Source organism: Neodiprion lecontei, chromosome 7 (assembly GCF_021901455.1).
Source record: "Neodiprion lecontei isolate iyNeoLeco1 chromosome 7, iyNeoLeco1.1, whole genome shotgun sequence".
In the NCBI taxonomy this organism is placed as follows: Eukaryota; Metazoa; Arthropoda; class Insecta; order Hymenoptera; family Diprionidae; genus Neodiprion; species Neodiprion lecontei.
In genome coordinates, this window is record NC_060266.1 from 17,684,177 (window position 1) to 17,699,008 (window position 14,832).

At 36.1% G+C, this 14,832-nt stretch overlaps 1 protein-coding gene across 9 annotated transcripts in view; it reads right to left on the bottom strand.

Annotated features, from left to right (window-relative positions):
* Positions 1 to 14,832, bottom strand: part of LOC107224281 — a 305,837-nt gene that overhangs the window by 13,906 nt on the left and 277,099 nt on the right. For all 9 annotated transcript variants that reach the window (XM_046745085.1, XM_046745083.1, XM_046745084.1 and 6 more), the window contains one exon: positions 13,176 to 13,286. In XM_046745085.1, the coding sequence (XP_046601041.1) occupies positions 13,186 to 13,286 (101 nt within the window). In that variant the 3' untranslated portion in view covers positions 13,176 to 13,185. The remainder of the gene's footprint in view (positions 1 to 13,175; positions 13,287 to 14,832) is intronic.

Sequence of the window (14,832 nt, forward strand, 5' to 3'; positions counted from 1 at the left end):
GTCAATTTATTGTTGCACAAGCATTAAATTTTCCCAACAGTTGCAAGAAAATATAGTAACAGCGATCGTGACGGGAAAGAAAAGTAACGGATACTAGACTTTCCGGTAACAGCTACAAAACTAACTTCATTTTGTACCTAGAACTATATTTTTCGAATGTGGTAAAAAATGAAAATAGTCAAGGACTGAGCGGTAACCGGAAATAAAAATTTCTCTCAGTGTATTGCCGAAAAGAAGAGGTATGTATCGGAAAAAAAAAATTTACTACCTATCCATATTTTCTGTATTAGAATTTAATTTCAAAAAGGTATTTTTTTCAGTGTGTGAAGTTTAATTTTTGTAAAAAGAATGAATTAACGATTTTTACGATATTTCATTATTTTTAACGTTTTTCATACGGAATTTACGACGAGGATGTCGCGGGGTCATTTTGACCCCGGTACGCGGTACGAGGGTTAATGCTTTAACCTTCCAGCGAACTTGCTTTCGGTCCGAAACAAAATGCGACTTCGTTTGCGTACGAATTATGTGACAATGCGTTCCATTTTCTCACGTCAGTCGCATCGCCATTCATTGTCACATAATTCGTAATAGAACTGAACTCGCATTTTGTTTCGGACCGAAAACAAGTTGACCGGAAGCTTGAGGCGTTAATGAACATTACTGCACCTCGTCCTGAACACGATCTATATTTTTTCATAAGGTTTGGAATTTTTTGGATGTCAGATTCTAATATCGCTTATTTGTTCATTTTTTTGAATTCTGCAACGAAAAAGCGATACCCTGCCGAAATTTGATCAAATTCCAATTAATAGTTCATTAACGGAACATGAGGATCATCTGGCTCGGTCGATAAAATAGGACTATCACTCGTCCTTAACGGTGGATTCGAGAAAACCAATTATTGAAACTCAATCATATCATTCATTTTTACCTATTGCTGAAATACTTACCAACATTTTTTTATAATTAATTCATAAATTTAATCGGTTTCACGTGGCTTGTACGAGCTGGATGCTAGTGAAGAAGTCACCGCGGTTCACTAATCATCAAAAATGAAATTTCAGTCATCAGCATAAAGTATTTCCCGGGTAAGATTTAATCCGACGTGATTTAGGTCAGCCAGCAATTGTTATTTAATATTGTTGAAAATGAATAATATTGCGAAGTCAGGGAAAATTGAATATCGTAATCGTGCGAAGATCTCACACTGTCAACACTTTTGTTAATGAAAATTTGCTGTGCACTATTTAATAATTATAGGAAATTCCTAACGGTTGGAAACCTTGGGATTCTTTTCGGTTGGTAATCTCTCTTGTTGGATAACCGACGAGTGCTGACTGGATAAATTAATTGCGGTAGAACTGACATTGAATCACGAACATAGCTGTCCGAGCCTCGCGCGTCGTCGCTGATGATTTATACTGACCAATGTAAAATCACAAGCTGCAATAACAATGAGATTCTATAATCGATATGTATATCAACCATATATCATAAGCTGGTTGAGGTGGAACTCGTGGTAATATCGAGAGAGAGAGAGAGAGAGAGCTTTTGAACGCGAGCATCGCTGAATCATTCAAAAACTAATTTGTCCAGGCATTATTAGGTATTCCTGTTCATAGCTGGTTTTGCAACATCTGAAATCATTCGCTAATGCTTCTGGTGACAATCGCAAATTAATTTTCAATTTCATTACGTATCAACGGACTGAATTTACAGCATTATCGATTTTGCATAACGAGCACAGTAAGTCAAACCCCGCAAAAGCACTTAAGGAACTCATATTTGAATTTCGAAATTTAATTTGTCGATTCTTCGTTCGCCAATTATATTGATATTAAGCTTAAATCGAAGCTTCTGACACCTTTGATACGAGATAAATTCTCGAGTCTCTTCAACATTGACCATACGAGGGAAAATCGATGTGAGGATCGCGGACGACTGCTGGATAATTATTGTTGCGGTAAAAAGAGTCCCTGGTAGCTTGCCTTGCTCTACCGAATTCAATTCGGTCCGAGAAATACGAGCAAAAAATGTCTGGCACTCCTGGCCTCGCTGTCGGCTCGTCAATTCCTTTCTCATCAAAAGTTGATTGAGAAAACATTTTTAAAAGATTTTTAAAACGAAAAAAGGCGCAATCGCGTTGAGCAAAATATTTTTCCACCCAGCTTTAATTAAGCGATTTAATTAATTCTTCCGTTACATATTCATGAACCGCAAAGTGAGTTAGTCAGTGTTAAAATTACTTGACAACTCTCGTCCTCCCCAAAGACTTGCGAATTTGTTACCTACTCAAAAGCTTACTTATCTGTGAAAGTTTCGATAAATCGTCAATACTTGAATTTTGTTTACACCCTGTCCATAAGCTACAGTGTAATCGTACGCAAACTATAAAACTAGTAGTAAAGACGACTCACTATAAAATATACGTCAAATTTTCACGGTTGCCTTATTTCTCGATTACTGATCGCGATAAGTTTTATATATATTGTAACTAGTATGAGTATTGAATAACAGACAGAGTTGAATTTCTGATTGTCGATATCACCGAGTATCGGTATCATTCGAAGAATACGTTTTGTATGCTTAAATATATTTACCGTTCAGTCAATGCAAAAGATTTTTGTAACAAAAAATTTCATTACCCGCTTCAACCGTCGAACTCTTGACTCAACAAAACACGATTTAGAATAAGCTCAATTTGGTCTGATACCACAATTTCATATCTTTAAAACAAAACGATCGAGGTGCGATCGATCTAATTTTTGGTCATTCAAATCACACATTTTCTTTTACCGTCGTGTAAAAATAAAAATCATTTCGTTGATCGTCTTTGCTAAGGCTATGGCTATTTTATCATACAACCGTTTGAAGTAACACCGTAACGAAAGTTGGATTTTGTGACACCGTAATGCCAGAAATATGTTCAATATTTACCGATAGTAAATCTGTCTTTAAATTCTGCGCTACGATCAGAATTTTAATACTTTATCCTTGCGTTATGCGATCGATGGCTTGGTCCAAAGTTTCTTTCTCGTATGAAAATACATAATCGTCATTTTCAGTATATACATATTTGCATTTCAACGTGTTTCCTATTCTCAACGATTTCATGTCACCGTGTGACCTTCTTATCTAACGATTCCGTATCTTCTTCCTGCAAGTTGTTTGCGGCGATAGCAAACGTCGAAGGTGCAGTAGTTGAGAGTCCATTAAGTACGAAACTTGGTACTCTAACTTGAGTAGAACCCGAATACCAGCCCAGTACCTACGATACATTCAACTTAGCACCAGACTCCATACTCCAGACCATCCAAACTCTAAGACTGAATATGCCGGTGTGTATTTCCGTTAGTCCTCTTCCTCCGACGCCCTCGGCGCAATGCACACCCAAAGCTAAAGTCGAGCAAAAGAGCCTGGCGTGTCGGGCACGTTCCAGAATAAGGTCAGACGTGCTGGCGTTTCGTCTGCGTATGCCGATGAGTTACGGTACGTGTGTGTCTAGCATGTCGCACAATCGGTACGATCAAAGATAAGAACTCGAGGCATTGCGCGTTGGTATTTGAAAATGGTACGTATAAATGAGAAAGTGCTTGAAACGCCGGGTTTCACAAAAGCTTTCCTGCGAATTGTATCGTTGGACTTCTGAATACAGGCTCCGACGGATGAGTATCGAGAATATTTAATCGTTCTGCAAAGAATTCGAGCTTTATTCTCAGCATATTTCGTTACAAGTATACGCCAAGCGATCGGACTTTGAGATGATATTTTTGTCGCGGAACGTTTGGGAAAGTTGACCGAATTGGCGTTTTATAAGAGGAATCTCAAGCTCTCTTAACAAAAAAAAAAAAAAAAAAAAAAAAGAAAGTTTTCAGACAGCACGGAATGGAAAACTTGACACTTACCGAGTTGTCTTTTGGTAAATTTGACGTAAATTCGTTTTAACAAATTATTTTTTTCGAAACATTCGTAATTTCTACGGAGCAAGGCACATTAGCTACCCAGGTGAGAAAAATGTATAAGATTCTTTATATTTTAGTTTTTTTGAAAAGCAATTGTAGTTTTCGAAAAGAATTTTCGATATAATTTCATGGTTTTTCATACATAGTTATGGAATATAATGATATCTCGGAAGAAATAGATTTACTACGATTTTATAATTTTCAGTGTTTTCGTAGAATATTGTGGGAATTAGTTTTACGATGATGGTGTCAGTTGAAGCAAGGTCGAAAATGTCGAGGGAAAAGATTGACTCCGGAGGGTGAATATGGCTGCGCATTATTCCCCTAGCTGTTTATCGCCTGCAGCAGGGTTGGCTCCATAAAAATTGATAAAACGATAGGAATAAGAGCCGAAGCACTTTTACGAAGGTTAGTTTAAAGATGTAAAGCTAGGGATAAGTAGGGGAATGAATAAGTGAACGTGTATCTTCTAGAGTGGGTTGGCCGCAGTTTACCGTCGCCCAAAGCGACTCTAGTTTCTGAAACCGTGATATACTTGCGTCTAGATATGTTACGTATTATATACATATAATGCACATAGACAAATAGGCACAAATAACTATACAAACCGTGGTCTTATATAGTCTAGTCAAAATAGGTGTGAATTAAAAATATTCTGGCATTAAAAAAAAAGAAATTATTTCACCAAAATTCCCCACATGCCGTCGATAAATAGAATTTCTTTTTTCTTGATTAAGAAATCATTTCAAGAAAATTCCCCAGATGCCGTCGATAAGTAGAATTTCTTTTTTCTTGATTAAGAAATCATTTCAAGAAAATTCCCCAGATGCCGTCGATAAGTAGAATTTCTTTTTTCTTAATTTGTTAATCCTACTCGTTTCCGACATATGAGGACATAATTTAAGCAGAAGTTTTCGCTCTACACGATGGTTAAGTCATTCTTCATCTATCGATGGCAGTTTTTGAAAAGAATGCAAAAAAACGTTAATTTTTCCAGTTTTCTCGAAACGCCGGCTATGCAGCACTCAAATGACTTCAGACTTCAGTTCCTGAGGGTCAAAAAGCTCGGTACACAAAAATGAGGCCATGTTTCGAATATTTTTAATTCAGACCTATTTTGACTGGACTTATCCGCACAGAAGTGAAATGAAGTAGGAAAAATACGTTTGGAAATTTCTTGATTGGGACAATTTGGAATCGAGCACGCGAACGAAGTGAACCTTGAAGAAAATAGGAACAATAAGACTCGTGTTATATGTTCGAAAGCGCAGACTTAGCCGATTTCGAAACCCTTCGACGTGCGCTGATATAGACACGTACGTACAGTACCGTTCAAAAGTTCCGGGCCATTTTTCAAATGTCATTAATAGCTTGTCATAACCCGGCAAAAATGGTATAAACAAATGATAAAGGTGGCATTTTTTATGCCTTTTTTGCACTCACTATATAGACGATGTAGGACATGGTTTTTTTCTTTTTTTTTTTCGACATTCGTACTTTATGGATTATCATTATCTAGCAGGAATTAAGCAGTAAAAGAGATCAAAGAGCAGATTTTTTATCAGAAATCGTATTGAGAGTGATCAAATGGTTAAAATTAAAAAAATACAACTGATTTGTTTCAAGTAATTTTATTTCAAGCGCTGTATGAAAAAAGAAATGACTTTCCGTATGAAAATTTAGCAAATCCATGTTAAATATCGCCGAGTGAGTGCAGAAAAAAAAGAAAAAAAAGAAATCGTTGAATAATTTTTTGGAAAATGATATCAAATTTTCAGGTTTCCTCTACGTTCGAAGGTTCAAACCTGACATTTTGTCTTTTGTACGAAAATTTGGAAAGCGATCCCGAACTTTTGGAAGGTGCGATATCTACAGGGATGCATACGCGTAGATATACGTATCGAATGCCGAGAGGACGTGTAGAAACTGATGCCTCTTTTACGTTCGAAAAGACCTATACCTAGACACGATTTTACAAAGTTTAAATTTTCAGCTCATGTCTCAAGCCGACTTAACCGAGACTCTTGAGACAAGGAGAACCTGGCTACTCAGCGAAGTTAGATTATCAAGTTTGCTCGGCTCAAACTTTACCCCGTATTTTATAAGGAGACCCTTAATTTTTTCTTAACGCCAGACCGCCTCACGCGTCTGATACAAACGATGCGGTAAAAAAATCTTCTAATCATTTTCTCCCTACAGGGAGCAGAGACTTTGTTTTCAGGTCTCCGATCTCGGTTTCGCGAAGAACCTTTTCGTAATTATTATTTTACCACTTTAGTCTTGACTTGAGAGATATTTTACGATTAAGCTTGGGTTCCTAACATACTACATTTGTCTGTAGACCGTAATCATATGGGGTAGAGTTTCAAGACGATGATTGATTCTTAAATTCACGTAGGTTTCACGTACAACGTCTAACATGAGAACCTGCACAACGATCGGTACAATTCTTTAACGGAATTGGTGTGAAATAATATCTGAATATAATTAGAGCGAATGCGCCGATACAAGTAAACGCCAATAAACAAACAAGCCGTATATTTTTGCATTCATGTTGTAAAACATCCGGAATTTCTATCAGAAATAAGTAATTGGCAGTAGTTACGTTTTGCCTTTAGAAGCATTTGGATTCGTCGCTGAATATAAACACGGTATAACATTATCGTATGTTTAGTAACTGTTTCATTTGAAAATCACATCGTGTACTAAATAAAGTATGCATATAAGGATTGGGGTGAATTGTTACAGAGCATTAATTCTGCCAATAAGAGAACAGCACATTTGTTATATTCGAAGAAATCGTAGCTTCCCGGTTCAATTTCCTCCATAATCTTTCGTATGACTACCCAGATTACCAAAATACTGTTTTCAAATATTTTTAATTCCACCTATAATGCCTAATAATATCAGATATATGGATATGAGATTTCGAGTAATTTTGTATGCTTGTAAATTTGTTCTGTTGATTTCAAACGGAATTGCGATTATAACCAACTCGTTAATTCGAGTCGTTTAAGTACACTTTCAAATGTCGGATACACCATTTTTGAAATCTAGTGTACAAAACCCATGAAATATTTGAAAATCTTTTAACATCTTGAAAATCACGTGGAATCTTTCAAAATATGAAAATATCCTTGAAATCGCGTGAAATATCTGAAATCCTATGAAATCCTGTAAAACCCGTCGAAATCCTGATAAGATAATTCGAAACGTCTGAAATCTTGAAACTTCATGAAATCCTCAACACTCTACGAACATCCTTTGAAATTTCTTAAAAAATCCTTTTGAATCTCACGGAATCGTTTGGATTTTCCGAAGTCTTTGAAATCACGTGGAAGCTTTTGAAATCGTGCAACTTTCGAATCGGGTGTTTACAGAAACTGACGAACGACCGGTTTTCTAATTCTTTTTATCAATTTCATTGGGAAATAATCTCTGCAACGCATTGAGTGCACTCTTCGCATAATCAGCTTTGCGTGTGGCAAGTTGTTGAAAATTTTCATTAAAAACTTATTTATATATATATATATATATGTATAATATACGGGGCTGCTGCGTCGAGCGAGATTCGATGGGTCACTGCCGGCATGTTTTGTGACGAGGGACGAACGGATGTGACGTCACGAATCCCGCCGGATGACGTATGGGTGCTGATAATGAAAGCATGTAATACAAGAGATATGCCTCTTCGCGCTGTTGGCTATTATACGAGAGCTGTATATTATATGGTACAGTTTCCGTTTTGACCTGCAAACCGCCAACGGTTCGCACATTCGTGGTGGGACTGTAAGCCGTGTATTCGCAGAACGGCAAAGCGATACACCAGAAATTATCTCCGCATATCCCGACTATAAATTACGCCCATAGTCACTCATACGGAGAGAATGGAATCGTCCGCAAGCGATGCGGGATATGAACTCATCCCATTTTGACTCGCCCGATGTCTGCGGTGTTCAAGGAGGTTGGTTGGCCAAAAAGTCGATACTTCGTATTAATTTTAGGAGAGGAGTAGTTCTTGAAGCAACAAAATAGATTTTGTTTCAGTCCATTCGCTTCGATCAAGTATTCCTTGTTTGTTTTAAATGCGATGACTTCGATTCAAAAATTTCTATCCAGTTAGTTTGGGAAAATCATTTAGTCGAGCCAATTCCTCGATACAACGAAAGTCTTTCTTGTCACGATCCATGTAATTGATTCGAGTGAACCTTTTCACGTGTTTCAGAAATCGAGTCAACTAAATATCATTTCATTCCAAGTTTACGCATTGTTTCACCGAGTCGAATGTTCGTTGACAGAAATAATTAGGCAGTTGAAATAAAATAAGTTCATGAATCTAGCCAACAAAAAATTTACATCAAATTACAAATTTGCATTTAAATTTTCAAAACTGCTTACATCGAGATACTTGGAATCACTGACTCTAGATTGGATATCGGATTTTCAATTTTCAAAATCGCAGACTCGCATGCGAAAAGTAACCTGATTTGTACGACCACGAATTTCACCATAAAGGCAATTTTATGACCTCAACAAGATTCTTCAAATTTCGTATTAACAACTTTCCCAGAAAGTTACAGGATTGCAAGAAGGAATTCGTGAATTAACTTTTGAACGTTACGTTTTACTTTAATTACCTTCATTCGGAATGTTTTTGGCTGCATTTGAATTTCATATAGATTCTGATCGATTCGACATCCCGACGACCGGCTCATTTTCTGTTTGCTTACTTTTTTTATTCTCATCGAATGTATTCCCGAACAAATAAGCAATTTATCACCCTAAATAATTTGGGAGCAAATAAAATCAGGCATAAACGAGGGGTATCAAACAAGTTTTTTCACGGCAATCGGCACACGTGATCAGCGAACGAAAAAGCTAACAGAAGTGAGTTTAAAAAAGAAAGTCAATAGAACCAAATCATCCGAACATGTGGATAATATTGATCGCAGTTGTACAAGGGACATTCCATGTCGAATAAAGCAATTTTAAAGTTATTTATTTTCAAGTTTATTGCATGCTTTTAAGCTTATAATAATAGTTTCAAAAACCAACAGATCATTCAAAAATTCTCGAGCCATATCGCTTTTAGGTTATGAATATAATTCCAACCGTTTCAAAGCTTCCCCTTTTTCGAAATTTTCAGAGGTTTCCAAAATAATTTTGTTTTCCCTTCGATTAATTTAATATTTTGCCAATGATCGAATGATTTGTTTTCTGTTCCTTTTTTTTTAAACACCGAAAATCTTGAATGGACAAAAATTGATGCCTTACGTTTTGACAACATCGATAAAATTGCAAGGCATTTCACTCCCTGTGAAAACTATGTTAAAATGTTGCAGATGAAGGGATTGATGATTTCAATTTTTTTCCAAAAGTTTGGATAGATACAAGTTAAATTTATAGATCTCATTTGGTGAAAAGTACCAGAATGCTGAATAAACAAAAAACTACATTAAGTTTTTGAGTAATAATTTTTTTGCAAATCTGATGTAATATAGTAAAGAAATCGGCTTGACCTTCTACATAATTTCAGCATCATTTTTATACAGTGAAGGTTGTTTCGAATTTTTGTGAAATCTTAGATGCGTGAAAAATTGAAACTTGTTTATCTGGAACGCTCAAGAGGAGTAAAAAAAGAATGGGAAATAATGATTCCGTTATGAAATCGTTCTCAAGATATTTCAAATAAAAAATCAAGTTCTTAAAAATTTTCAGAGAATTTCAAAAATGGCGGAAATTTTGAGTGTTTGTAACTTGAAAGTAATTCCATAAATACTAAAATCTAAAAACCCATCACCTAAAATTTTCTCAACAGAATTAAGCATGGCCGATTTAGTGTGGAATGCATGACTTATTGATATAACGACTATGAAAATCAGTTTTCTTTTCATCGCAATCAGCTCTCATGCAAAGTGTGAGACTTCTAAGTAAAAAGAAAAAATGCAAATAAAAAAAGGGCATGCGATATGAAGATTGAATTTAAAAAGAAGTCCAACAAATAACAATGGTAGCAGAAATTTTGGACAGGCAGTTTGACGGCAGGAAAACAAGTGGAAAGAAAAGTATGGCAGGCGTTCATACCTGTCACGATGATAGACATAAAAATTCGTAGTAGATAATAACTGCCGTTGAGAAACAGGGAAGTGAAAACAAACAGAGGGTTGCTTGACGTTTTAGCACTTTGGGGCGGGCCCGTCTCAAAAGCTGCGAGGAACAGATTATTCATATTTGGCATATATACAGCAAACAATAAATATTTTATTCATATTCAGCATACATAGCGAGTAAATAATAAATATGAATAAACTATTACTCGCAGCTTCTCTTCCGGAGGAAGGACTGAAACGTATAGTTGAGCAAAAGCTCCGTTTGTTTCCACTTCTCTGACCTTTGGCATCAAATATTGGTCCAATCGGAATCGAACGTAACTCTAAGTCAAGCAAATATATAGTCCAATCAAAATAGGTCTGAATTAAAAATATTCAGGATATGGCTGCAGTTTTGTGTTACGGGGTTTTCGACCCTCAGGAGCACAGATCTGAAGTCATTTTGAGCTGCATAGCGAACGTTTCTGGAAAAAAAAAACATTTGACTTTTTTTGCGTTTTTCTCAGAAAATGCTACCGTTAGATGAAAAATGACCTGATTATCGTGTGGAGCGGAAAATTTTACATCGAATTATGTCTTCGTGTGTCGGAAACGAAATCGGATTACCAAATTAAGAAAAAAGAAATTCTACTTATCGACGACATCTGGGGAATTTTCGTGAAATGATTTCTTAATCGAGAAAAAAGAAATTCTACTTATCGACCGCACTTGGGGAATTATCGTGAAGTAATTTTTTTTTTTCATATTTCACGATGCCTAACAATTTTTCGGCAACCTTTGATTTTGAAATGAACTTTGTATATATGTAGTGCTTGTTATTTCACTGAAATAATCAGAACTCATTGTCACCCAGGAATGCAATATTCTTGTTTTGCGAACAAGTTGTATAAATTTGCTTCTATAATTACGATTTGTTTATAAAAATTATATCCTTATAACCGGAATTTTTTTCAACACTCCACACGCTTTTCATTCATGCAACATCTGATGAACACAGGAAAAAAGTATAGTTCATTCAATCTATTATAAATGTGTTTAATTAAGAAATGTTCTTTCTGGTATCATATATTTGAAATTTTAATTTTTACATTTCAGTTATTTAATTGCATGCAATATTTGATCATTCACATATTAACGAATTTCATTCTCAGCTTCATACGATACGATCCAAATCATCACGTTAATTATGAAACGATCACCCGCTATTTTTCTTTTTTTTTTTTGTCATTTTTTCAAGTAATTGTTTACAATGATTACGTTCAACTTTAATTTAGTAATTTATTTTTTGATGTAGACTATAGGTAAATGGAATTCCATCCGCCATTACGATTCAGTTTCACTCACTAAATTTCAATACCCGCGCCCTGAGGAAATGCACACGCAAATCAATACGAGCAGACGCATATAATCGAAGTTTTCTGAACTTTGAACAAAATATTCCTACTCGTGAATGATCGTTCAACATCACTTTTCATCGATTATATTTTACAAAAAGTAATAACCATCAAGTTGTAGCATGAAATTTTCTACCCTTAAGTGCCGTTATTCCTCAACGGAGAATATGTACAACTTATCCATGATTGTTGAATTTTTATTTTAAGGATTAGGAATTCCGGAACGCAAAAAAACTACAACTCAATCAGAAATATTAGTCTTTCAATGTGTATACATCTTCATATGTGAGTGAAAAAAATGTCATTAGGTTTTTCTCAGGACAGAATAGAAGTCAAATATTATAAGTTACGAATATTTAGCATCCAATAAACGTAACTGTTCCCTTCTAAAATTGTTGTGTATCCAGATAATCATGTTTTTCGGATAATTTAGAGTAATTTTATTATATATCAGAGTTAAAAGGTCAAATGGGGATTCCTAACCTGCAAATCATGAAAGTTCCGACAACTATGTTGAAATTTCTATTCAAGGATTTGCAAGGAAGGTATTCCAAGCCGATCTCTCCGATTTCATTTTTTTTTTTCTAACATGTTATAGCAGACTAAAAACTAAGCGACACGTATTTTTTTATACCTACCATTAAACACTGTAAGGGGGTGATAGCACTCTCCATGGTAAGGCATGTAAAGGGGCGATTTGGCATTTTCACCGACGAAAACATAATATTTTTTAACCAGTTTAACTGGAAAAGTTTCCTCATAACGAGAAATGTAAAAATGTAAGCTTCTCAATTAAAAAAAAAAGAAGACTGTCGAATCGCCCCTCGACATGCTTTACTTCGGAGGTTGGTTTCACCCTCTTAAAGTGTTTAATGGCAGATGAAAAAAAAATATGCCTGCTTAGTTTTTAGTCCACTGTAACATATTACAAAAGAAATCGAATCGGAGAGATCGACCTGGGATACCTTCCTTGTCAGTAATTTTGGTCTTGACAAAATATTCATGATGTTAGCAAATGACCGTCACATCCAAGAATTTTTATCCTTCCTTTTAGGACAGAAGCAAAGAAATCAGCGCTATTATTCGTGGTGCAAATGGTCAAAACCCAGCAGCTGCAACTGTTCGAAAACTCATTAATAACTGAAATCATCAGAGAACGAATGAGAATAGTTGAAAGGTGGATAATATTGGAAGAAATTCAGAAGTTTGGAAGACTTCGGCAACAGAGGCTTCGACGCTGTCGCACTTTGAACAGTCGCAACTTCGGTAAGAATTGTGTTCTGCGACGCTCGTGAAAATGAATTTCAGAGACCTGCTTCTATCCGTCTCAACTCTGGGGGTAAACCACAGAAAACTTTGAGAAGGTTGGACAAGGACATAAATGTCAGCCTTTCTCTCTCCTTCGCTGCGGTACAGACTCCTCCTTGTTTCTTTAGGGTAGGACTTCAGGGTGATTGTCTCTCCCAGACACAGAACACCACTTTGCAGAGTTGCCGAGATCGTAGTTGAGGTTTTCCTCGAAAGTTGCGGGGTAATTCCGAGCTCGTTATGAATCGATCTCCACCAACTTTTCAGTCTCACAGTCAAAGTTCTAGTTTTATTTACACGCGCGTCTTACATATCCTTTTTGTGACCTGTGTTCTATTCTGCGTTTTTTTTTTTCAAATCATAATTTACATTCATACGACTACGGGGAACGACCTTACCTTAATACTGTCATCTCGAGAAAACGTAGCTGATGGTAAGGTGAACCAACCATAGATTGAGGACAGCGTGAGAAACTCCGTTTCCGTCGTGAACAGCGGCTGGAAGCTCACCTGAAATCAGAAACGATGAAATGTTGACAATGAGTTGGAATAATGGAACATGGCAAGTATGCGGCCAGAGTGAAAAGATTTTGGTAACAGATACTGGTAAGTCGGTTGCCGATAATTGTTCACGCCACGGACAGACACCGTCTTTGTATGGTAATGAAATGGGACACTGTTTGATGCAAAGAAACTTGAGGTATCATTAGTAGTATTAGTTGAAACTTGACAATATTTGTACGACGAAATTTCGAAGTCGCGCTTATTTTGACCAAATTCTTGATTTTTGAACATGATTTACAGTAACTTGAGTATTGGTTGTAGTTTTGAAATGCAAGACAAGTATAGTTGACGATTTGAAGAATTACGGTAGACTTGTTGTTGGTGGTTGTTTCGAAGGAACATTCGGAAAGAAAATGGAGGGGTGTAGAAGTTTGATCGTTTGTATTATTTGGTGGATTTTTGGAATCGGTCGAAAAATGTCTACCGGAAATGTGATATGAGAGGAGGAGTGTTGGTATATGTGGCTTCTTGGAAAGGATATGTGGATAGAGATCGTAGAAAAAGAAATGTAGGAAAATCCCGAAAAAGACGGGGTTGTGATAATGAAGTCTGGGAAAATTGCGTTTTACGATTGCACATGGTTGGTTGCCAAATGTGTCGGTCGAAAGTAGAGAAAAAGGATTTTCCTTTTATGGCTGTTTTGTTCCATGGTCTCCCGGCTGATGTACCAGCCACTGTCTACGGCGTGCATTATTCTAGTTATTGAAATTATCAGATCAAATTTAAGAATCTATAGGTACGGCATCTCGAATAGTAATAATGTTAGAAAAAGGATTAAATTGATCTAGAACCATGTGACATGGCACGCAACACTATTGAAGAATAATTGTGAACTTGAAGACAAGGTTGCGTAAGTTTGTTTCGTTGAGATCAAAAATTCTTTCAAAGAAACTGCTACACTCTTATCCTACGTTGGAAAATTGCGGATCAAGTGTTCATGTGCATGCCAGATTTAGAGACCACACGATTTTGAAAGACATCGTATGACTTCACAACATGTTATAAAAATTCAAAACATTCCGTAGAATGTCGAGGATTTCACAAGGTTGCACTAAATTTTACAGGACTTTTCAAAATTTCACGTGATTGGATCAAATTTTATTGCTTTTTATTGATATTTTTGAAACGAATTATTCGTGGTTGCGGTCCATTTTGAGATTTCTTAAGTTGCCTTAATTGTTCTCGGTGACAATTTCGAGCTGTGTCAGAGTAGCTTCGTCCTTAGTTGCAGCAGATGCTATTGCATCGAGGGGTTATTAATCACTATTTCAGGAAAATGGTGTAGTACGCACCGTAATATTACATGATTTTTGTAATCTCATAAGATCCTGGCACTTTTCATGAAATTCATTGCAATCGTTGGAACCCCTTAGCATTCTTCACGTTAATTTTGTAACCCTTAAGATCCGTGAAATATTTGTAAACATCATTTTTGCAATTCCTCGGCATCTCTTTGCATTCTCACGTTTTCCTTTGAAAACCATGCAACCCT